Here is a 19,138-nt window from a genome sequence, read left to right on the forward strand (position 1 = left end):
AATGTAAAGAAATAGCTCAGGTGGGCACTGGCCTTCTTGTAAAAGAAGAGTGGAATCTGTCTCCAGAAGATACATGAACTGCAAACCTCCCTGATAGGATGCCTTCTGTTTTCTAGATAATTGCTTATCAGCCCTATGGGAAGTCCGTGGATTGGTGGGCATTTGGAGTCCTGCTGTATGAAATGTTGGCTGGGCAGGTAACTGAATTTTAAGTGATCGATAAGAGAAGTCCTCCCTACCCCTATCCACATGGTTTCTTTAGGAGAATGCATGTTTGGTAACAGCTCATAAATTGGAACCTCTATGACTTTCCCAGCCTTGGGGTCATACAAGTCTGTGGTCATTTGAAAGCCTGGGTGTGTGGCTTCACTGTAGGCCCCAGGGAGGAGAGTCTGCCAGTTGAGGGGGGCTACGGGGAGGGTTCAAGCAGGGATTCTTCTCCTCCCACCCTCCCCTGTCATACAGGCACCCTTTGAAGGGGAAGATGAAGATGAACTCTTCCAGTCCATCATGGAACACAACGTAGCCTATCCCAAGTCTATGTCCAAGGAAGCTGTGGCCATCTGCAAAGGAGTAAGTACGTCTCTTAAAGCTGTGGCCAGGACCACCACATATAGGCATGTGGGATGTAGCTTGCCCAAGGACACCCCACTGTGGGGGAACAGAGCCTGAACTCCACCCTTCACTCCATTTGGCAATATGAGAACCCTGGCATGGAGCTGCTACTTCCCAGAGGAGAGAGAACTTTTTTTCTGATTTGCACAGAAGTGCCACAGAGAGCTGCCTGCAGCTGCGTCTTGCTGCTGGCTGGGCTGTAGTCTCTGAACCAGCACAGGGGAATGCTTATTGAGTGAATGAGGTAGAAAGCACAGAGATTTTGTCAAAGAGCTAGAAGTCATGGGAAAGGGCACAAGAGGTCTTTGGCACAACTCAGGCTATCTTGTCCTGCTCTGCTGTATGTGTTTAGTTAATACCAAGAGCGTGCAACTTTTGTTCTAAAAATACCAGGCAGTGTTGAGGTTAAGGAATTCTCTAGATAAGCAGACTGAAATTCAAAATCCCACTGTCCCCTCTCCCCCAACATGCACACAAATGGCTAAAAGGGAATGCACGCTTGTACATCTACAGTTTATGCACAGGGCACCTGCGAAGAAAGCAGGACGTGTGTTTATGGGGAAGGATTGTTTGTTTTGCCTCTTGTGTTGGACCAAGGCATACTCACAGTGACTTGTGTGAGATCCTAAAGATCAGTGACACTCACTTTTGGAGCCATCAGGATAACCCGAAGTGCCTTACCAGAATGCACATGCTTCTGCCTCACCCCAGAGATTAAATCTGGGTATGAGTGTTTTGGAAAAGTCTCCATTTGGCTTGCACACCACTGCCTTTAAACATACTGTCCAAATGAAGTGATTTTTCAACTCTGATGGAAGCCTGAAAGCAATCGAATTAGATGCCCAGAAAATATGTTCCAAGTGTAATATACTAATAAAGAATTTGCTCTCCCACCACCCAGTGGTACAGGTTAGAACATGGCCATGCCTTAATCAGCAGGTTCCCACCTGTGTGTCTGAATAAACCAGGGCTGCCAGTCCTAGATCTATGGGATGCTTACAGACTTTTCATGCCCTACTTTGCTCTTCCTGACCCTAGCCAGATGCTGAATGCACTGGTTTGGGTGAAGGAAAGCTGGGAAACTCAGGCAGGCCAATCTGAGGCTTGGCCCAGTTTGGAATAGCTGGGCCAGCCTCTCAGCCTAAAAGTGCCTTGTCACACTGCCTAAATTCCCACTCTCAGTGAATCACCTAAGGTTTGCACCTCAGCTACATAGGCTAAGATGCACGTATCCCTGGGGAAACCACCTGTGAATTAGTCTCAATCCCGAACATCTAAAGTGAATTGCTTGAAAATATTTTCTTTGAGGGTGTGAGGCAGGCAGAAAGAAAATGAAGAATAGAGAGGGGAGTCGCAGAGGTACGTTAGGAACCTAAGCAAAGCCCATAAAGAAAAAGAAGGCACACACGAAGGCCTGTACCCTCTATAGACATGGTATTGAAGGGTGGGAGGGGTAGACAGAAGGTGATACCTGGAGCTTTTAATTTGTTTAATAATTGCCAGCATATAAGGATCAGGAGATTTCTCTTTTTTTTTTTTTTTTTTTTTTTTTGAGACAGAGTCTCGTTCTGTCACCCAGGCTGGAGTGCAGTGGCCGGATCTCAGCTCACTGCAAGCTCCGCCTCCCGGGTTTAAGCCATTCTCCTGCCTCAGCCTCCCGAGTAGCTGGGACTACAGGCACCCGCCACCTCGCCCGGCTAGTTTTTTGTATTTTTTAGTAGAGACGAAGTTTCACCGTGTTAGCCAGGATGGTCTCGATCTCCTGACCTCGTGATACGCCCATCTCGGCCTCCCAAAGTGCTGGGATTACAGGCTTGAGCCACCGCGCCTGGCCAGGATCAGGAGATTTCTCATAAACATTCAGCTTTCAGGTTTCTCTTGAAAAATCAGATCTTGCCACATTGGCTTGTCATTCTTACAAAGCACCAGTCAGCTAGATTGGAAACCACTGCCCTCTGTGGTTGGGGCTTGCCCTCTGTAATTCACAGAAATTCTCATGTGGCCAATTCTATCCAAGTTCAAATCCTGGTTCAGGCATTAATGCCCTAGGACCATGGGGAAGTTGTTTGACGGCGTCTGCAGATTGGGAATAATAATAGCAGTCCACACAGGGTTCTTTGATGATTAAACAGCTGAATACTGTAAATCACTTCGAGTAGAGGCTGGCACTCTGCTTCAAACCCCTTGGAAGTTATTATTTCTATTACTAGTGCTGACACTATTTTGTGTTATCTGCCTGGTTCCTCTTGGCATTTGAGTTTGCATCCCCTGGAATTGCAACTTTTAAAGTAGGGGATTTTGGAGATCAAGAGACCCTTTGCAAATCTTGACTTTTCCATTTTCTAGGTGCAGGGTCTTTTTTTTTTTTTTTTTTGACAACATCTCGCTCTGTCACACAGGCTAGGGTGCCGTGGCATGATCATGGCTCACTGCAGCCTTGATCTCCCAGGCTCAAGTGATCCTACTGCCTCTGCCTCCCAAAGTGCTAGGATTACAGGCATGGGCCACTGCACCCAGCCTAGGTGCAAGATCTTAAGCCACTTCCTTCGCATCTCTGTGCTTTTGTTTATTTTAAAAAATGAAATAGTAGTACTCACTGAAAAGAGTTTTTGAGAGCATTAAATGAGATAACGTAAGAGAAAGCTCCTTGCATGATGTGGGCACGTAGTAGGTGTTCAGTACATGCACAGAGTCCTCCCCCTTCACATGCCTGCCCTGCCTGGACAGCTGGGGGTTCTAAGTGGGTCATGGAGGAGAGAGGATTTTCCAGGTCAGTTGTCTTCAGCTTCAGCTCCAATTAGCAGTTTCCCTGGTAGGGCCGTTTTCTATTAATTCAGGACCCATAACCTTCATGATTAACTGGGGTGACTCTCTTACTGTTGAGTTTGGGGACCATTATTAATTGAGTGGGCTGAGTCCAATGCAGGCTCTTCCTTCAAGGAGGGTACTCCAGAAACGAGTGACGCTCAAGCGAACAGCCAAATGCTTCCTCCAGAACAGCGAGCCCCAGGGGATGCGTCTGGGAGGTGATCAGAGATTGGAACAGTGATTAAATCCAGCTGTCTACATGGCTTCGGGCACATTAGAGCAAGAGTGCGGGAACTGGGCAGAGACTCCGAATTAATGCTGAATGTTTCTGCAGTGCCTTTTCTTTGCTTGGCATCCTCCTACTTAGACAGAAATTCAGTTGAGCTTTTGAAAACAGTCTCCTGTTTAATTGAAGCAGTGTCCTTTATATGTCCATCCCCTCAAAGGCCCGATTTTCTACCTCCCCTCCCCCCCAAAATTAGTAAAACCTTACTCAGAGGGCTATGCCCACTTTGAACAGACTTGAAGCAAACAGAAGCCCAAACAGGCCGTACCTTAGGGTGAAAACCAGCAGACACTGAACAGCTGAGACTGTTCAGTGAACATAAAGCTATGAGTCCTGAGCCAGGCAGAGCTGTTCAAAGCCTTGCCCTGCTCCTTAGCTGTTTGACCTTAGACAGATGACTTTACTTCTCTGCCCCTACATCCTTTACCTAGAAAATGGGGGATAATAGTTGCTGAGGCCTCAGAGTATTGTTGCAAAGGTTAAAGAGTAATGGGTAACGGCTGGGAAGCCTTTAGCACGGAGCCTGAATGCATATGATGTCGTCATGCTCAGTACACGGAAGCCATTATTGATATTATTATTATTATCAGTGTGAACCAAAACCTCCCTGCCCTTTCATTCCTCACATCCTAATCTTACACAAATGTCAAGGCTTGACTCAATTTCCTCACCCTCCATAAACCACTCCTGACAAAGCCAGGCCACAAAAATTCCTGAGAAAACCATGTCTGAAATGCGCTCCCATTTTTCTTAATGGCCCAAGTTTTAGAGCTAAGCAGAGGTGGAGTCTGCACCCAGCTCTTACTGACTGCCACTTCCTATTTCTTGAGTCCTTGCTGTTCCTCAACTTCTCTGAGTGTGCATTGCCTTTTTATTCAAATGGGAAAAACAGTATACTCACCTCATTGTGTTATTACAATGATCAGGGAAGATCGTGCATGTAAATAAAGAGGTAGCTAGCTTAGAATGTCAGTGCTCAGTGAATTTCCCCACCCTGGAGGATATGGTTTATATGAGAAGTACATGCTTGTGTGTGTGACCACAAATTGTCTTGTAAGGGGGCAACAGGCTGAGTGACGGTCCAACAGTGTAGGAATGAATTTCTGGGTTCATCCTTTCCCCATCATCCGCAAGTCCTGGGCAGAAGATTCTGCCATCATGGGCTGCTCAGTGTGATGTCAACTCTGGAAAGCTTTTGCACTTGTATGTTTCTTTCTTCCTTCCTTTCTTTTTTTTTTTTAATTAATCACCAACTCTTCCATCTTTACCCTTTGTGCATTTGCTCAAGTCTTGAGATCAGAGATATTTTCATGCTGCTTTGGACTCATTTACAAGAGGAAGCCTGTCTGGTTTCATCTTGGAGCATCTATTCATCTTGTTATTTAGCACTCAGAGACCCAAAGATGGAGGGTTTTGATAATTAAGTAATTTAAACGGAACACCAAAGAAACCTCAGCGGCGTTGTGTGTAATGTATGATACAAGGGAAATGAGCTGGGCTAGGTTTTGACTATTTAATGAGCTTTCAGAAAGTAATTACTTGAAACTTGGGCCCCTTTGACTAATACTTTTTCTTCTGTTTTGTCATTTTTGCAAGTGCTTTACTGAGAAATGCAAATGGTATCTGAATGAATGTAGCCTTTGCTTTTGTCAAACTCCAGTTTTCTTGTTATGGGAGGAGGGAAGTTTGAAGGTATTGAAACTGCCCTAATTAAATGCACTGGTAATTGCACAAAACTTATTCTTAAACCAAAATGGATCATGTGGCATTTCTTTTTTTCTTTTGTTTTATTTTCTTTTTTTTTTTTTTTTTTTTTTTTCTTTTTGAGACGGAGTCTCTCTCTGTCGCCAGACTGTGGAGTGCAGTGGCGCAACCTCAGCTCACTGCAACCTCCGCTTCCTGGGTTCAAGGATTCTCCTGCCTCAGCCTCCCGAGTAGCTGGGACTACAGGTGTGTGCCACCACACCCAGCTAATTTTTGTATTTTTAGAAGAGACAGGGTTTGATCATGTTGCCCAGGATGGTCTCGATCTCTTGACCTTGTGATTTGCCTGCCTAGGCCTCCCAAAGTGCTGGGATTACAGGCATGAGCCACTGTGCCTGGCCCTCATGCAGCGTTTCTAACTTGAAGTTCAGGGTCACATTCAGGCTTCGTTTTGATTAACCGTAAGAGATGATCGGCAGCAGGTCCTGTTATCAGGTCCTCTCCTACAAAATCCTGGTTGGGATTTTTTGCTGCAATAAAAAGCAAAGAACAAAAATGAGTTGAGATTCTTCATTTGTGCTTTCTTTCCTAATGCCTTGGAGTAATAATTTCTGAGTGTCTCACATTTCCTCTTCTGAAACTCATCAAATTCAATGTTTTTCTTTCTCTCAAAGCTGATGACCAAACACCCGGGCAAACGTTTGGGTTGTGGACCTGAAGGCGAACGTGATATCAAAGAGCATGCATTTTTCCGGTATATTGATTGGGAGAAACTTGAACGCAAAGAGATCCAGCCCCCATATAAGCCAAAAGCTGTAAGTAGCCCATTCTCTCTGACTGCCGACTATTCACATACAAGGTATTCTTCCCTGTTCCCCATGTTTTCCAAATGCTCCCTGAGGGGTAGACATCAGTGTGTCTACTGGAACGTGGGTGTATGTGTTCACACGTATGCACAAAATCACTGGGTACAAAGATGGACTTTTCCATTGGCCCAGCTCTGTCTCTATAAAGATGGAAGCGATGATGCCTATTGAATTTTTGTTTCATTGATTCAATTATTGTAACTGTCTTCGCTGACAACTTTCTGAGAATGGTTCTTGGGTGAGCAGAGTTCAGATCCGTTTTTGGACTATGATAAAGGATCTAATTTTGCCCTCATTCTTTCTCTCGGTTCAACTGTGTCATTTTCTCTTCATACTGACATTGAAAAGGTCATGTTGTTTATCTCAACAGTATTTAAATTTAATTCTGAAACATACACTATGTCTGAGTCAGTAAATAAGATGGCAGTTCAGCAGCCAGCTCCCACCCAAGGCGAAACAGAGTAAAGCAGAGACTGACGTCCTCTTGAACTGAAGACCCCCTCCTGGAGGGTTTGGGTGTGGAGACGGCTTTGACATAACTTTTATAATGCAAGAATAAAACTCCCACATTTCTCACAGTCCATGTACCCACAGGAAGGTTTTCTATCCCCCAAGACTCAGCAGGGAGTACTTGTCGGCATCAGGAAAGAAGAGTTTGCACCTGAATTAATCAAACTGTGATTCTGCTGGGAGGATATTTCTTTGTGAAATTAAATAGAGGTTAGACCTGGTGACTCGATGATGGGTCGTAAAACTACTGACTGAGGCTGAAGACTGAACATAAACACCGTCATTGAAACCTAACGTTGTAAGGGTTTGAGTGTTAAGATGAAGAAGATAATAATGGAAGTTATTTTGATACAAGTATTGTTATTCCTTTCTTGAGCACTTACGTGCTAGGCATCATGTTAAGCATTCTCATGCAGCATCTAATTAAATCCTCACCACAGCCTGTGAAGGAAGGTGCTGTCATTCCATGTTACGGAAGAGGAAATGGGCTCAGAGGGGTTAAGTGCTCTGTTCAGGGTCACTCAGCCAGCTGTGATGAAGGGAGGATCCAAGCCTCAGACAGTCTGATGGTATTGGAGGCCCACCAGGAAGCGCAGGGACAAAGGACACATAGTTCAGGAGTCTCCCAGGTGATGCTCACCTCTCCCTAGTGTCGCACCTTCCCCTCATCCCAAATGGCTAGAATCAGAGCTCTACACCAACCTCCACGCATCCCATTTCTCCCTGGATGCCTCCTGGTGCAGGAAGCCATGGCCCTTAGAGGCAGCCAGTTCTACTTTGTGACCCTTCTCATTATTGCCAACTTACACACTGCCGTCAGATCAGCCTTACCAGAACTCCCTCTAGAGCCTCTCTCTGTGTGTGGATCAACCTTCAGACATTTGCGGATGCAGGTTCTAATTCTTCTTCTTCTTTTTTTTTTTTTTTTTTTGAGATGGAGTCTCGCTGTGTCACCCAGGCTAGAGCGCAGTGGTGCAATCTCGGCTCACTGCAACCCACCTCCTGGGTTCAAGCAATTCTCCTGCCTCAGCCTCCTGAGTAGCTGGGATTACAGGTGCCTGCCACCATGCCTGGCCAATTTTTGTATTTTTAGTAGAGACTGGATTTCACCATGTTGGCCAGGCTGGTCTCGAACTCCTGACCTCAGGTGATCCACCCGCCTTAGCCTCCCAAAGTGCTGGGATTACAGGCTTGAGCCACAGCCCCGCCCTGATTCCTTCTTGAATCCTGTGATTTCCAGTTAAATCCTGCCCCACCCCCTCCTGCAAGCATGTTCCATAGGACCTCACTTCCAGGTGCCTGTTGTTCTCCATGACATCCATATCTGTCTTAAAATACAGACACAGAATTGAGCACAATACTCTTAATCGTGTCTGACTCTCAGTGAGTACTGTGGATCAAACTATCCCTTGGTTATTCCAGAGCTGGTGAACTGGGACCAGTCCTTTTCCCTCTCTGATCCACTGTGTCATCATCCGTAATACAGTGATGATAATAGTTTTGACATCAGAGGGTTGTTATGATGCATAAAGCACTTTGTACAAGCCTGGAACAGAGGAGGCACTCACAGAGAGCTGATCGTGGTTTTCGTTAGCTGTATCATACATTAATTAACGTCTTGATGCAGGGTCTTTGAGGGGCAGAATCCTGCTGCTGCTATTCCTTAAGATAACATCTGTGTGTACGTTGGGGTTGAAGAGGGCCCCACATGTCACGAGCAGCATCACAGCTTTTATGGGCCCATTTGGAAAAAGATGAAAAGGTAATACTGAAGAGGGAACTATTTGTTCAGGAAACTGGGAACTCGAAGGTGAGATGTATAACTCATATGGTTTTTGTGGGGTTATTTATGAGATCTCGAAATGTGGACCTCCCTTTTCTCACTTGGCCAGAGGAAAGACGCACATGCTCCCATCCCCACCAGCATAGAACCCAGCGGACATCTGGGGGTCATGTTCTAGCTGTAGTGCCGTGGTTTGTAAAGTGTGCTGTCCATCAGTATGCAGTATCAGTATGCAGTGTCACAGTCAGTGGTATTGACATTACATGAGCACTTTAGGAATGAAGTTCTCGGGCTCCAACCCAGACCTCCTGAATCAGAAACTCTAGGGGTGGGGCCCAGTGTTCTGTGTTTAATAGGCTCTCCAGGTGACTTGATGTGCTCTCAAAGTTGAGAATCACTGCTGTGGAGTTTAGCATTAGGAGCTCAGCCAGGGAAGCTAGGCAGAGACCAGAGGGAGGTAGCATGGAGAATCATCTCCTTTTTTTTTTTTCTTTTTTTAAAGACAGGGTCTTCCTCTGTTACCCAGGTTGGAGTGCAGTAGCGCGATCATAGCTTACTGCAGCCTCAATCTCCAGGGCTCATGCGATGTTCTCACCTCAGCCTCCTGAGTAGCTGGGACTACAGGAGTATACCACTATGTCTGCCTAATTTTTATTTTTATTTTTAAATAAATGGGGTCTTGGCCAGGTGCGGTGCCTCATGCCTATAATCTCAGCACTTTGGGAAGCCAAGGTGGGTGGATCACCTGAGCTCAGGAGTTCGAGACCAGCCTGGCTAACATGGTAAAACCCCATCTCTACTAAAAAAATACAAAAATTAGCTAGGTGTGGTGGTGGTGCCTGTAATCTCAGCTATTCGTGAGGCTGAGGCAGGAGAATCGCTTGAACCGAGGAGGTGGAGGTTGCAGCGAGCTGAGATTGTGCCACTGCACTCCAGCCTGGGTGACAGAGTGAGACTCAGTCTCAAATAAATAAATAAATAAATAAATAAATAAATAAATTAATAAATAAATAAATGTGGTCTTGCCATGTTGCCCAGGCTAGTCTCAAACTCCTGGGCTCAAGTGATCCTCCAAAAACCTCAGCCTTCCAAAGTACTGGGATTACAGGTGTGAGCCACTGCACCCAGCCAAAAGAATCATCTCTTTAAGTGGAAGACAATGGTCCTTCTAGTCAGGGCATGGGGTGGTGGCTTCCAGAAGAGGTCACAGACTCAGATGCCTACAGAGGCCAAGCAGATAATATGAATGAGGGAAGAGGGCTGGTAAGATAAAAGAGAGTGTTGGAGATCAGTGCAAGCCAGAGAGCAGATGAGCTACCTAACACGCTCAGCAGATGTTCACTTCCCGATGGCCTGCCCTGCAGGATGCAGCTTCCACAGGGCTGCTCCATCTTCATGATTGTCAGGGGATAGAACTCAGTGCTGTGGGGTGCAGCAGACCTGTGAGTTGATTGACAGATCCTGTTACGGTCAGTGTAGTATGTAGGCCCTGTGTAGTAAGGGCTTAGTGAAAGGGTATGTAAAATTAAGATGTTTAGATAAAATCTCACAAATTTGACCGGGTACAGTGGCTCATCCCTGTCATCCCAGCACTTTGGGAGGCCGAGGCGGGCAGATCACCTGAGGTCAGGAGTTCGAGAACAGCCTGGCCAACATGGTGAAACTCCATCTCTACTAAAAATACAAAAATTAGCCAGATGCAATGGCCTGTGCGTGGAGAATCACTTGAACCTGGGAGGCGAAGGTTGCAGTGAGCTGAGATCACGCCACTGCACTCTAGCCTGGGTGACAGAGCAAGACTCCATCTCAAAAAAAAAAAAAAAAAAAAAAAAAGTCACAATTTCTTTTATATATCAGAACAAATTTTTGAAAATTAAACACAGGAGCAAATAAAACACATCCACACCCATATGTATCCCATGCACTGCTGGTTTATAGCCTCAAGGGTAGTGATGGTTCAAAGTCAGGTTGCTGTTTAGCCAGCATCTGTTAGCAATGGTTATTTACAACCAGAGTCCATTTTGACCCGTTAAATATTTTGAATAGCCCTGCTAAGCAGTAGAATATAAAAGGTCTAGCCTTGTGCCTGGCTCATAGAAAGCAGTCAGGAAAAGGTAGCTGTTATTATCATTGGTAATATAAAAAGATTACAATACTTGGTCATTATCAACAGGATCCCTCAACTGTTCTGCATTTGATATGATTTCCCACTGACCTGTGTCTTGAATTCCTCCATGTGGGTTTAACAATGACTTTCAAAGGACAGTGATCAGGCTGTACTACGTACTTCAAAATGTTCTGGTACCAGCTCTAAAGGAGCAGGCGCTGCCTTCAATCTCCTTAGACTGAATTAGAAGTAATAATAAATGATACATCATCCAGGTACAGTGGCTCATGCCTGTAATCCCCACACTTTGGAAGGCTGAGGCAGGCAAATTGCTTGAGTCCAGGAATTTGAGACCAGTCTGGGCAACATGGCAAAACCCCATCTCTACAAAAAATACGAACATTAGTGGGTGTGATGGCATCCACCTGTAGTCCCAGATACTCAGGAGGCTGAGGTGGGAGGATCTTGATCCTGGGAGGCTGAGGCTGCAATGAGCCACGATCATGCCACTGCACTCCAGCCTGGGCAACAGAGCAAGACCCTGTCGCAGGAAAAAAAAAAAAAGATACATCACCTACCCATTTGATCCAGTCTGCCTGTATGCCTTTTATATTGCAAATGCATTGCATCAGAGCCCTCCTCCCCCCAATCTCAGGATTTTATATTTCTCCTTCCTCACCCCTTCTTAACTGTCTGCCACTTCCAAAAGGCCTGTGGTGAGCGTGTACAGAGTTCCATGTGCCTTGTGGGATGTGAAAAGGCATGCATGTATCTGTCAGCCTTCCTGATTCATGCATGCTATTAAATAGAGTGTGGTGAGAGAAAAAACAAGGAACAATAACAGAGGATTATATTCAAACATCAGTGAAGGGTGCTATTATTGGAGGTTCATTAAAATAACTTTAAATGGGTTTTTTAAATTTGTTCTCAATGCCATCTTTTATTGTGGCAAGGAGCTGTTCACAGAGCATTGTTTGAAACTGTATTGAAATACAGTAGATTTGGTGTATTGTTGCAGGGAACAAGAGCCTTTTTTTTTTTTTTAATGTTCGCCTGGTTGTGTGTTGCTTTTGTTTTAAAACACCCAAATGGCTCTCTGTTGCCCCGGCCTAGAATGCTCCTTGGCATATATGGCTTTTGAGGTCTTCCAATGCTAGATCTCTGTTCTCTTCCTAGCTTTAGCTCCTGACTCCAAGAACAGCATTCCTGGGCTTCTTTCAGTTCCTCAAACATGCAGTGCCTTGTCTTCCCTTGCCTGCTTCATCCGTGCAGAGCCATGCACCTGGGATGCCCGAAGACCTTTCCTATGCTCTCCCCAGCCCCCTGATCCCCACCGTGCCTTGCCTTTCCCCCCCTCATCAAATCAGCAGAACATCACCCGCTCAGGGAGGCTCTTGTTGATTCCTGAGTAGATATCTGCTACTGTCCCATCAACAAATTCATCGCAGGTTGTAATAACGTGTTCAATCTCATGCCTGTCTTTTTGACTACTTGAAGATTGTGACTTTCTCCACGTCAAATCCCAGTGCCTGGCATAAGGTTTAGCACATTATAGGTGCTCAAGAATTCTTACTCAATGAGTGAATAGCCATAAAACAAGATGCTGTAATACACTGTGCTGTGGAACACAAAGGAGTCTTTAGGGATATATATTAGAGTGCATGGTTTTTTTATGTACGGCAGGGTATCGCAAATAAATTGGTTGTTGTGTAAGTTACTACCCTATTTATAAAGGGCTATAATTTGGTTTGCTGATTTTGCAAACTGTCATGGCATCACGTGGTTTTGCAGTGTGTGTTGGGAGAGTGTGCTGGCAAAGGATCTGAAGAGGCAGTGCATTGAATCACAGGACTTTGGGTAGAGAGGTCTGCAGCTTCCTGCAGTCTAACCTTGCACAGTCCAATCCAGTGTTACAGATGCCATGATGTAGCCTAGCAGGGTGTCTTAAACTTTAATGTGCACACACGAGTCACCTGGGTATCTGGTTAAAATTCTTACTCAGCCAGTCTGCGGTGGGGTTTGAGATTCTGCATTTCTCACAAGCTCCCAGGGGATAGGATGCTGTGGGACCAGGGACTCCACCTTTATGTAGCAGGGACTAGAACTCAGTGCTGCAGGGTGCAGAAGGCCTGTGAGTTGACTGGCAGAACCTGTTGTAGCAGTGCAGTAGGTAGATCCTGTGTAGTAAAGACTGTAGTGAAGGGGTGTATACAGTTAAGTATAGAATGTTCTGGTGAAGTTATTGTTCAGGGCACACAGCAGGCTGTTGCTAGTCAGCATGTGGTGGGAGGAAGGTGGTGGTTTGGGTACTAAAGGGCAGACTGTCGCTGAGTGCATGATGGAGCAGTGGCTTGGGAAGAAGCATGTGCTGGTTCTGTCCTCTAGTGGGGATGTTGTCAGATATTGAGTCATCCATTCAGTGGGTGATGAGGTTAGGTACTGTTCTAGGTGATGGGAATATAGCACTAAAAATAATTAAGATCCCTGCCCTCGTGGAGCTTATATTCTGGGGAGAGTGGGCAAAATAATAAACATAGAAACAAGTGAAATATACAATGTATCAGAAGTTGATAAACATTATGCAGGAAGCTGAAGTAGGAATGGAGATTGGAAGAGCCAGGTCAGGGAGATGTCCATATAATAGAGTAGGTGGAGAAAATGACATTTCAGCAAATACAGGAAGATGAGGGAGGTGGGAGTCATGTATATATCTGGGTAGAGGGGAGAGTGATTTGGGTGGTAGTAGCAGAGGCAAAGGCCCTGAGGCAGGAGCTTGCCTGGCATGGTCAAGGGGGAGCAAGGAATCCAGGTGGCTGAGCCGAGGGGTTGAGGGAGAAAGGAAAAGGAGGTGAGATCAGAGAGGCGAAAGGAAAGCACAGGCCACTGAAGGATCTTTGGCTTTTACTCCAACTCATGAACCAAGAAATAACATATTCTGACTTTGGGTTTTTAAAGGATCACTCTGAGTGCTGTAGGGACAAGGGTGACATCAGGGAGACTGGTTAAGACTCTTGCCATAATCCAGGCAAAAGGTGATAGGAACTTGGGCAGGTTGGAGCTGTTTGAGAACCCTCAAGCTGGCATCTTCAGGTCCTCCCCAGTTCCTGGCATATTGTAGGCACTCAGTCATTGTCTCATGGGGACATGAAGGCACCGATGAACACGAGTCCCTGCAGACGGCCCACAGGATTTCTCCTCAAGTGTAAAACATGGTAGCCAAGAGTTTGGTCCCGGTAGCAATAGGATGAATGAATGAAATAGACTGTCAGGAAAGCTTATGTGATACAGAGTGCTGGCTTGCAGGGCACAGAGCAGGAGGACATGGTTGTGCACTTGGTTGGACTTCCTCCTGTCGATGCAAAGGGTGCAGTGGCTGAGGGCTGTACCCAGGGAGTTCCTCTGTGTCTGGGTGATCCAGCTGAGAATTTTGCTGACTTGTAGCAAAAGGTGCATTGAGCCTTTGGCATGGATGAGCATATTTTGTTGCAGAAGTAATAGTACATGGAGCTATAATGTCACAGGACAAGATATGCTAGGTAATATGTTCAAATTGAAATGCCTAATGGAGAGTTTGATGGCATTCATGTATTGTCACTAATTGGCTTAATGAAGTCCTGTCACTCTTCCTCTGAAAGGCTCCATAACACCTAATGTAAGGCTTACTGTGAAAATTGGGTAGGGGGATGAGCCCAGGGCACAAGGATTCAGCTGCCTCCAAAGACAACCTGGGTAGCAGCATAGAAGCAGTGAGATGAAGAGGAAGAGAAAGTTAAGTAGGCTTCATTAGAGACCTTGGAGTCTTTTCTGCTTTTTATTTATTTGTGTTTTCATTGTTTTTATTTAATTGCCCATGCTGGTCTCAAACTCCTGGCCTCAAGTGATCCTCCCTACCTCTGCCTCTGAAAGCACTGGGGGTTACAGGCGTGAGTCACTGTGCCTGGCACCTGTGGAGTCTTAAGCGCTAGAGTGTGTGTACAATGATCTTCCCAGTAGCAAACATGGCTCTAGTAGTCTTTTACAATATTATCAATCGGATCATCAATTGTTCTAAAATATGGTCAACCAGATTGTCAAGTGTTCTAAAATATGATGCATCTGATCGTCAATGCTCTCTGGGCAGGGCTCGAGGAGTACAACTTGATGAGAAGTAGACATTAAGAACCCCTTTCCTCTGCTCCTTACATTGGAGCAACCATCCAGTCCTGTCTAGACATCTCTAGATGCTCATTCCCTCCTCCCTTCCATTCTAGCCTGTGTCAGGCCTCGCCAACTCCAAACCCACTTGTATGACAGACTGATTCCAATCATTTCTGCTCTTGTTACCAATTCTTATCTGCCCTTTACTTAAAACCCATAATTTTGAGGCGTCTGCACATTAGGAAAGACTGAAAACCTAGCAAACTTTTATAGCTTGCAAAGATCCTTGTGCTATGCTCTGTTAGTATCATTTCCAAAATACTACATGGGTTAACTGATCACATCCCATTGCCCGTATCCTCTGAGAGTCTAAATGCTGAACTGCTTCAGAAACTAAATCATACTCATAGGACTTGGTTTCTCGGCAATTCTGTCATCTGAAAACATTGTTTATGTAGCTGAGGTCAAAAGCTTCAAGTACTGCTTTAATGAGCTGCGATTCTGTTCATGTGACATTCTCTTCCAAACCCAATTGCCCTTTACACTGTATGAGTAAGTGCTTCTGTGTGTGTGTCTGAATGTGTGTGTTCGATGTGCTGACATTTCTGAATTGAATCCAGAAAGTGTAACCTTTGTATGTTTGCTGTTAAAACTCCAAATTCAAGGCTTAAGAAAAGGATCTAACACTTACTCAATATGATTTATTTAAGCACAGAACCTAACTCCCCCAAAGTATCAAATACTCAAGAGAACAATTCCTTTTTGAAAATTGTGATTTAAAGTAATTTACATACAACCTTTACTGTTCAAATATATTAGAAAAGATATTGAGTTTTTGTCTGCATCGGGCACTGTTTTAACTGCCTTCCGTGCATTGCCTCATTTAATTCTCTCAATCCTATAAGGTAAGGTTATCACCACGTTACAGATGAGGAACTAGAGCTTGGAAAAGTTAAGGCATTCATCCAAGGTCCGGCAACTGGAAAGTGGAGGAGCCAGGACTTGATCCCTGGACTGTACACTGTCCCAAGACCCTTGTAAAGCTTATTAGAAGCACTTCGAGCCCTGGTAAGGTTCGTGGTTGTGGTAACAGGAGAGAGTCATGATAACACCATCGAATGGTGTCTATTACATAATAGAAAAAGACTAAGTATTCTTACAATTCAAATGATTTAAATTTATTTTAAAATATTGCAACAAATAAGTAGCATGTTCACACCTTTTATAATTCGTTGGCAGGATTTTAAAAGATGCGAATCTTATTTGTTCCTTAAGGCTTTGATTTTGAAGCTGACAAAGACAGCCTACATTGACTAACCTCTGAAAGAAGGGCATGGCAGCATTGAAATGAGGCAGTCGAGACAGGCTCATTAAGGAGTAGAGGTTTCCCTGCTCAGTTCTGCTTGTTCTTGTGGGTTATCCAGTGTGTGGAGTTTGCAGAGATCTTAATAAAAATATCAACCTACATTTATATGCTGACAAACAAATAGCCAAGAGCCATTTAGGACACATAGCTTGGAGTCTGTTTATCTCTCTCCACCTAGCTACACACCCATGAAGAACCCATTTAAACTTCAGATCAAACGAGGCTCCCTTTAGTGGTTGGAATTGGCAGGTTCCTGAGCCAAGTGAAGTTCCTAAATCAGTTGTTGTCTTAGTCCATGTTGTGTTGCCATAACTGAATACCACAGACTAGATAATTTATAAAGAAAAGAAATTTTGTTTCTTACAGTTCTGGAGGCTGGGAAGTCCAAGGGTGAGGGGCTTGCATCTGGTGAGAGACTTCTTGCTGTGTCATCCCATGACAGAAGGTGAAGGGCAAGAGAGAGTATGCATGCATATGTGTGTGTGTGCATGTATGTGCATATATATGCATATGCATACATGTGTGTGCACATGCAGGGGAAAGATAGGGAGCCAAACTCATCCCTTTTATCTGGAACCCACTCCCAAGATAACGATGTTAAATCCTCATGAGGTGCCACCTCTCAACACTGTTGCATTGGAGATTCATTTTCTAACACATGAACTTTGTGGGGGCAAGTCAACCATAGAACCTACCAAATACATGACTTTGAGATATCCCCTGGCAGAAAAGCCAACGGTTTGAATTGAAATGGTAGATGGGAAGGCCACAGACTGGGAGAGGGCATGAAACTGGTAGCTTCTGTCTGGGAATAACTACTGAATTATCATATAATTAAAGTCAATAATTGAAAGATGACCTTAGAAGTGGAATTTAACTGCTCCATTCTATAGATGGGCAGAGGCCTAGAGATTTGCCCAAGTGACTTACACAGGGAATATAACAGAACCATGGCAAAATAATCTGGTGCTCCACTTAATGGATACAGGACTTTATTATTTTTATTGTTATTTTGATACTGGTCCATGGTCAAGGGATTGGGGATCCCTGCCCTAAATCATGAGGAAGGTTGAGGCCCACGGGTGCCACAGGTTGGTAGCCCTCAGCTACTTACCACCTCCCAGCACCTCCATAGTCATCTTGACCTCCTTGCCCGGCTTCCATCTCTGTCTTAGCAAATATGTGTTCCCTCCCTCAACTCATGTGAGACTTACCCTCACTCCTGCTCTGGACTCCACCCTCTCGCTCCTTCCTGCTTATCTCCCCTGTTTAGTCTGTGTCTACAAGTTCTCTATGTTCCTGTGGTTTCAAATAGGAGCCTGATTTAAATGGACTTTTAAGCAAAATATAATGATAGTTAGTATTCAGATGTAGATGGATCATGGTCCCAAGCAATGCCAGCAGGGAAACATTTCTCTATATCCCTTAGGATTACTTTCCCCACTGTGTTGACTTCATTCTTCATTCTCAGAAGGCTTTCTTGGGCACATAGCAACTCCCAACTTATGTCCCATTATCTCTGCAGCTTCTACCTTAAAAAAAGGGCTTCCTTTTTATAAAATCCCAGCAGCCTAGGACTCAATCTTTTTGGAAGACATTGGGTCATATGCCCATCTCTAGGGGAATCGCTTACTGCACCAGGGGGATGGAATAAGCTGATTGGTTGGGCCTAGGTCACCTGCCCCTCTTAGCCAGGGAACTGGATCTAATCCAGACATTTTGAAAAAAGAGAAGGAATGTCCTGTCTAAATCATACATTTTGAAAGAAGAGAAGGAATATCTCCTTTAAGAAAAATAAAGCCACTGTCACTAGAAGAAAAGACAATGAATGCCTGATGGCTGGGTAAAAACAGCAGCTGTCCGTTCTGACTCTATCCTGACTGTCTCCTTTGTGCATAAACCTGCTATGTCTTTATCATGTTAAAAATCCCCTACCTCAAACCTGGGAATCCTCCTTACTACTACTCTTACTACTGCTAGGACTACTACCCTACCTTACTTTGCATACAAATACACTTTTGAAAGAGTTGCCAGTTCCTGCTGTTTCCACTTGTTGACAATTTATTCTTTCCTCAGTTTGGTGCAATCTGGCTTCTGCTCCCACCATCCTATTGATATTTTTCTCATTGAGTCATCAGTGACCTGAAAACTGCCTCCTTTCATAAGCTTGTCTCGTCTTTCTTGACCTCACTGTATTATTAGGTGCTCTAATCCTTTCCCCTTTGAAAAAATGTGAAAAAATAAAATATTCAAGCAGCATTAAAAGCTACAAAGTGAAATTAAGACTCCCCTCACCCATGGCTCCTAGCTAGGCTTCTTGATTCTCCTTCTTAGAGACACCCACTGCAACCAGGTTCTTGTGTGACCTTCTAGAGAAGATGTGTTCAGGCCCAGAAATAGTCTACATCACACACAAGGATGTTAGCATGCTGTATACAATTTCTGTATCTTGCTTTATTCCCCTCTATCTTGGAGATTGTTACTTATCTGCACATCTAACTCTACATCACCCTTTGAATAGCTTCCTAGTTTCCTATATAAGTGAATTTATCTGTAGGATAAATGCAGAGTAACTCCTCCTTTTTAAGCCCCTCTTCTCCTTCATTTTTATGACATTGTGTGTCTGTCTTAGTCTGTTTTGTGCTGCTATAAGAATACCTGAAACTGGGGCCAGGTGCAGTGGCTCATGCCTGTAATCCCAGTACTTTGGGAGGCTAATGTGGGCAGATCACTTGAGCCCAGGAGTTTGAGGCCAGCTTGGGAAACGTGGCAAAACTCTGTCTCTACACACAAAAATACTACAAAAATTAACCAGGTGTGGTGGCACATGCCTGTAGTCCCAGCTACTTGGGTGACTAAGGCAGGATTGCTTGAGCCTGGGAGGTCAAGGCTGCGTTGTCATGATCACAGCTTACTGCAGACACGACCTCCCAGGCTCAAGCAATCCTCCTGCCCA

General features: G+C 44.7%; 1 protein-coding gene across 2 annotated transcripts in view; it reads left to right on the top strand.

Annotated features, from left to right (window-relative positions):
* The window catches only part of PRKCB (protein kinase C beta), a 392,285-nt gene that overhangs the window by 355,775 nt on the left and 17,372 nt on the right, over positions 1 to 19,138 (top strand). For both annotated transcript variants that reach the window (XM_030924982.1, XM_030924983.1), the window contains exons 14-16: positions 117 to 197; positions 466 to 573; positions 6,088 to 6,228. In XM_030924982.1, the coding sequence (XP_030780842.1) occupies positions 117 to 197; positions 466 to 573; positions 6,088 to 6,228 (330 nt within the window). The remainder of the gene's footprint in view (positions 1 to 116; positions 198 to 465; positions 574 to 6,087; positions 6,229 to 19,138) is intronic.

The sequence above is a fragment of the Rhinopithecus roxellana genome, chromosome 20 (genome assembly GCF_007565055.1).
Source record: "Rhinopithecus roxellana isolate Shanxi Qingling chromosome 20, ASM756505v1, whole genome shotgun sequence".
Taxonomy (NCBI): Eukaryota; Metazoa; Chordata; class Mammalia; order Primates; family Cercopithecidae; genus Rhinopithecus; species Rhinopithecus roxellana.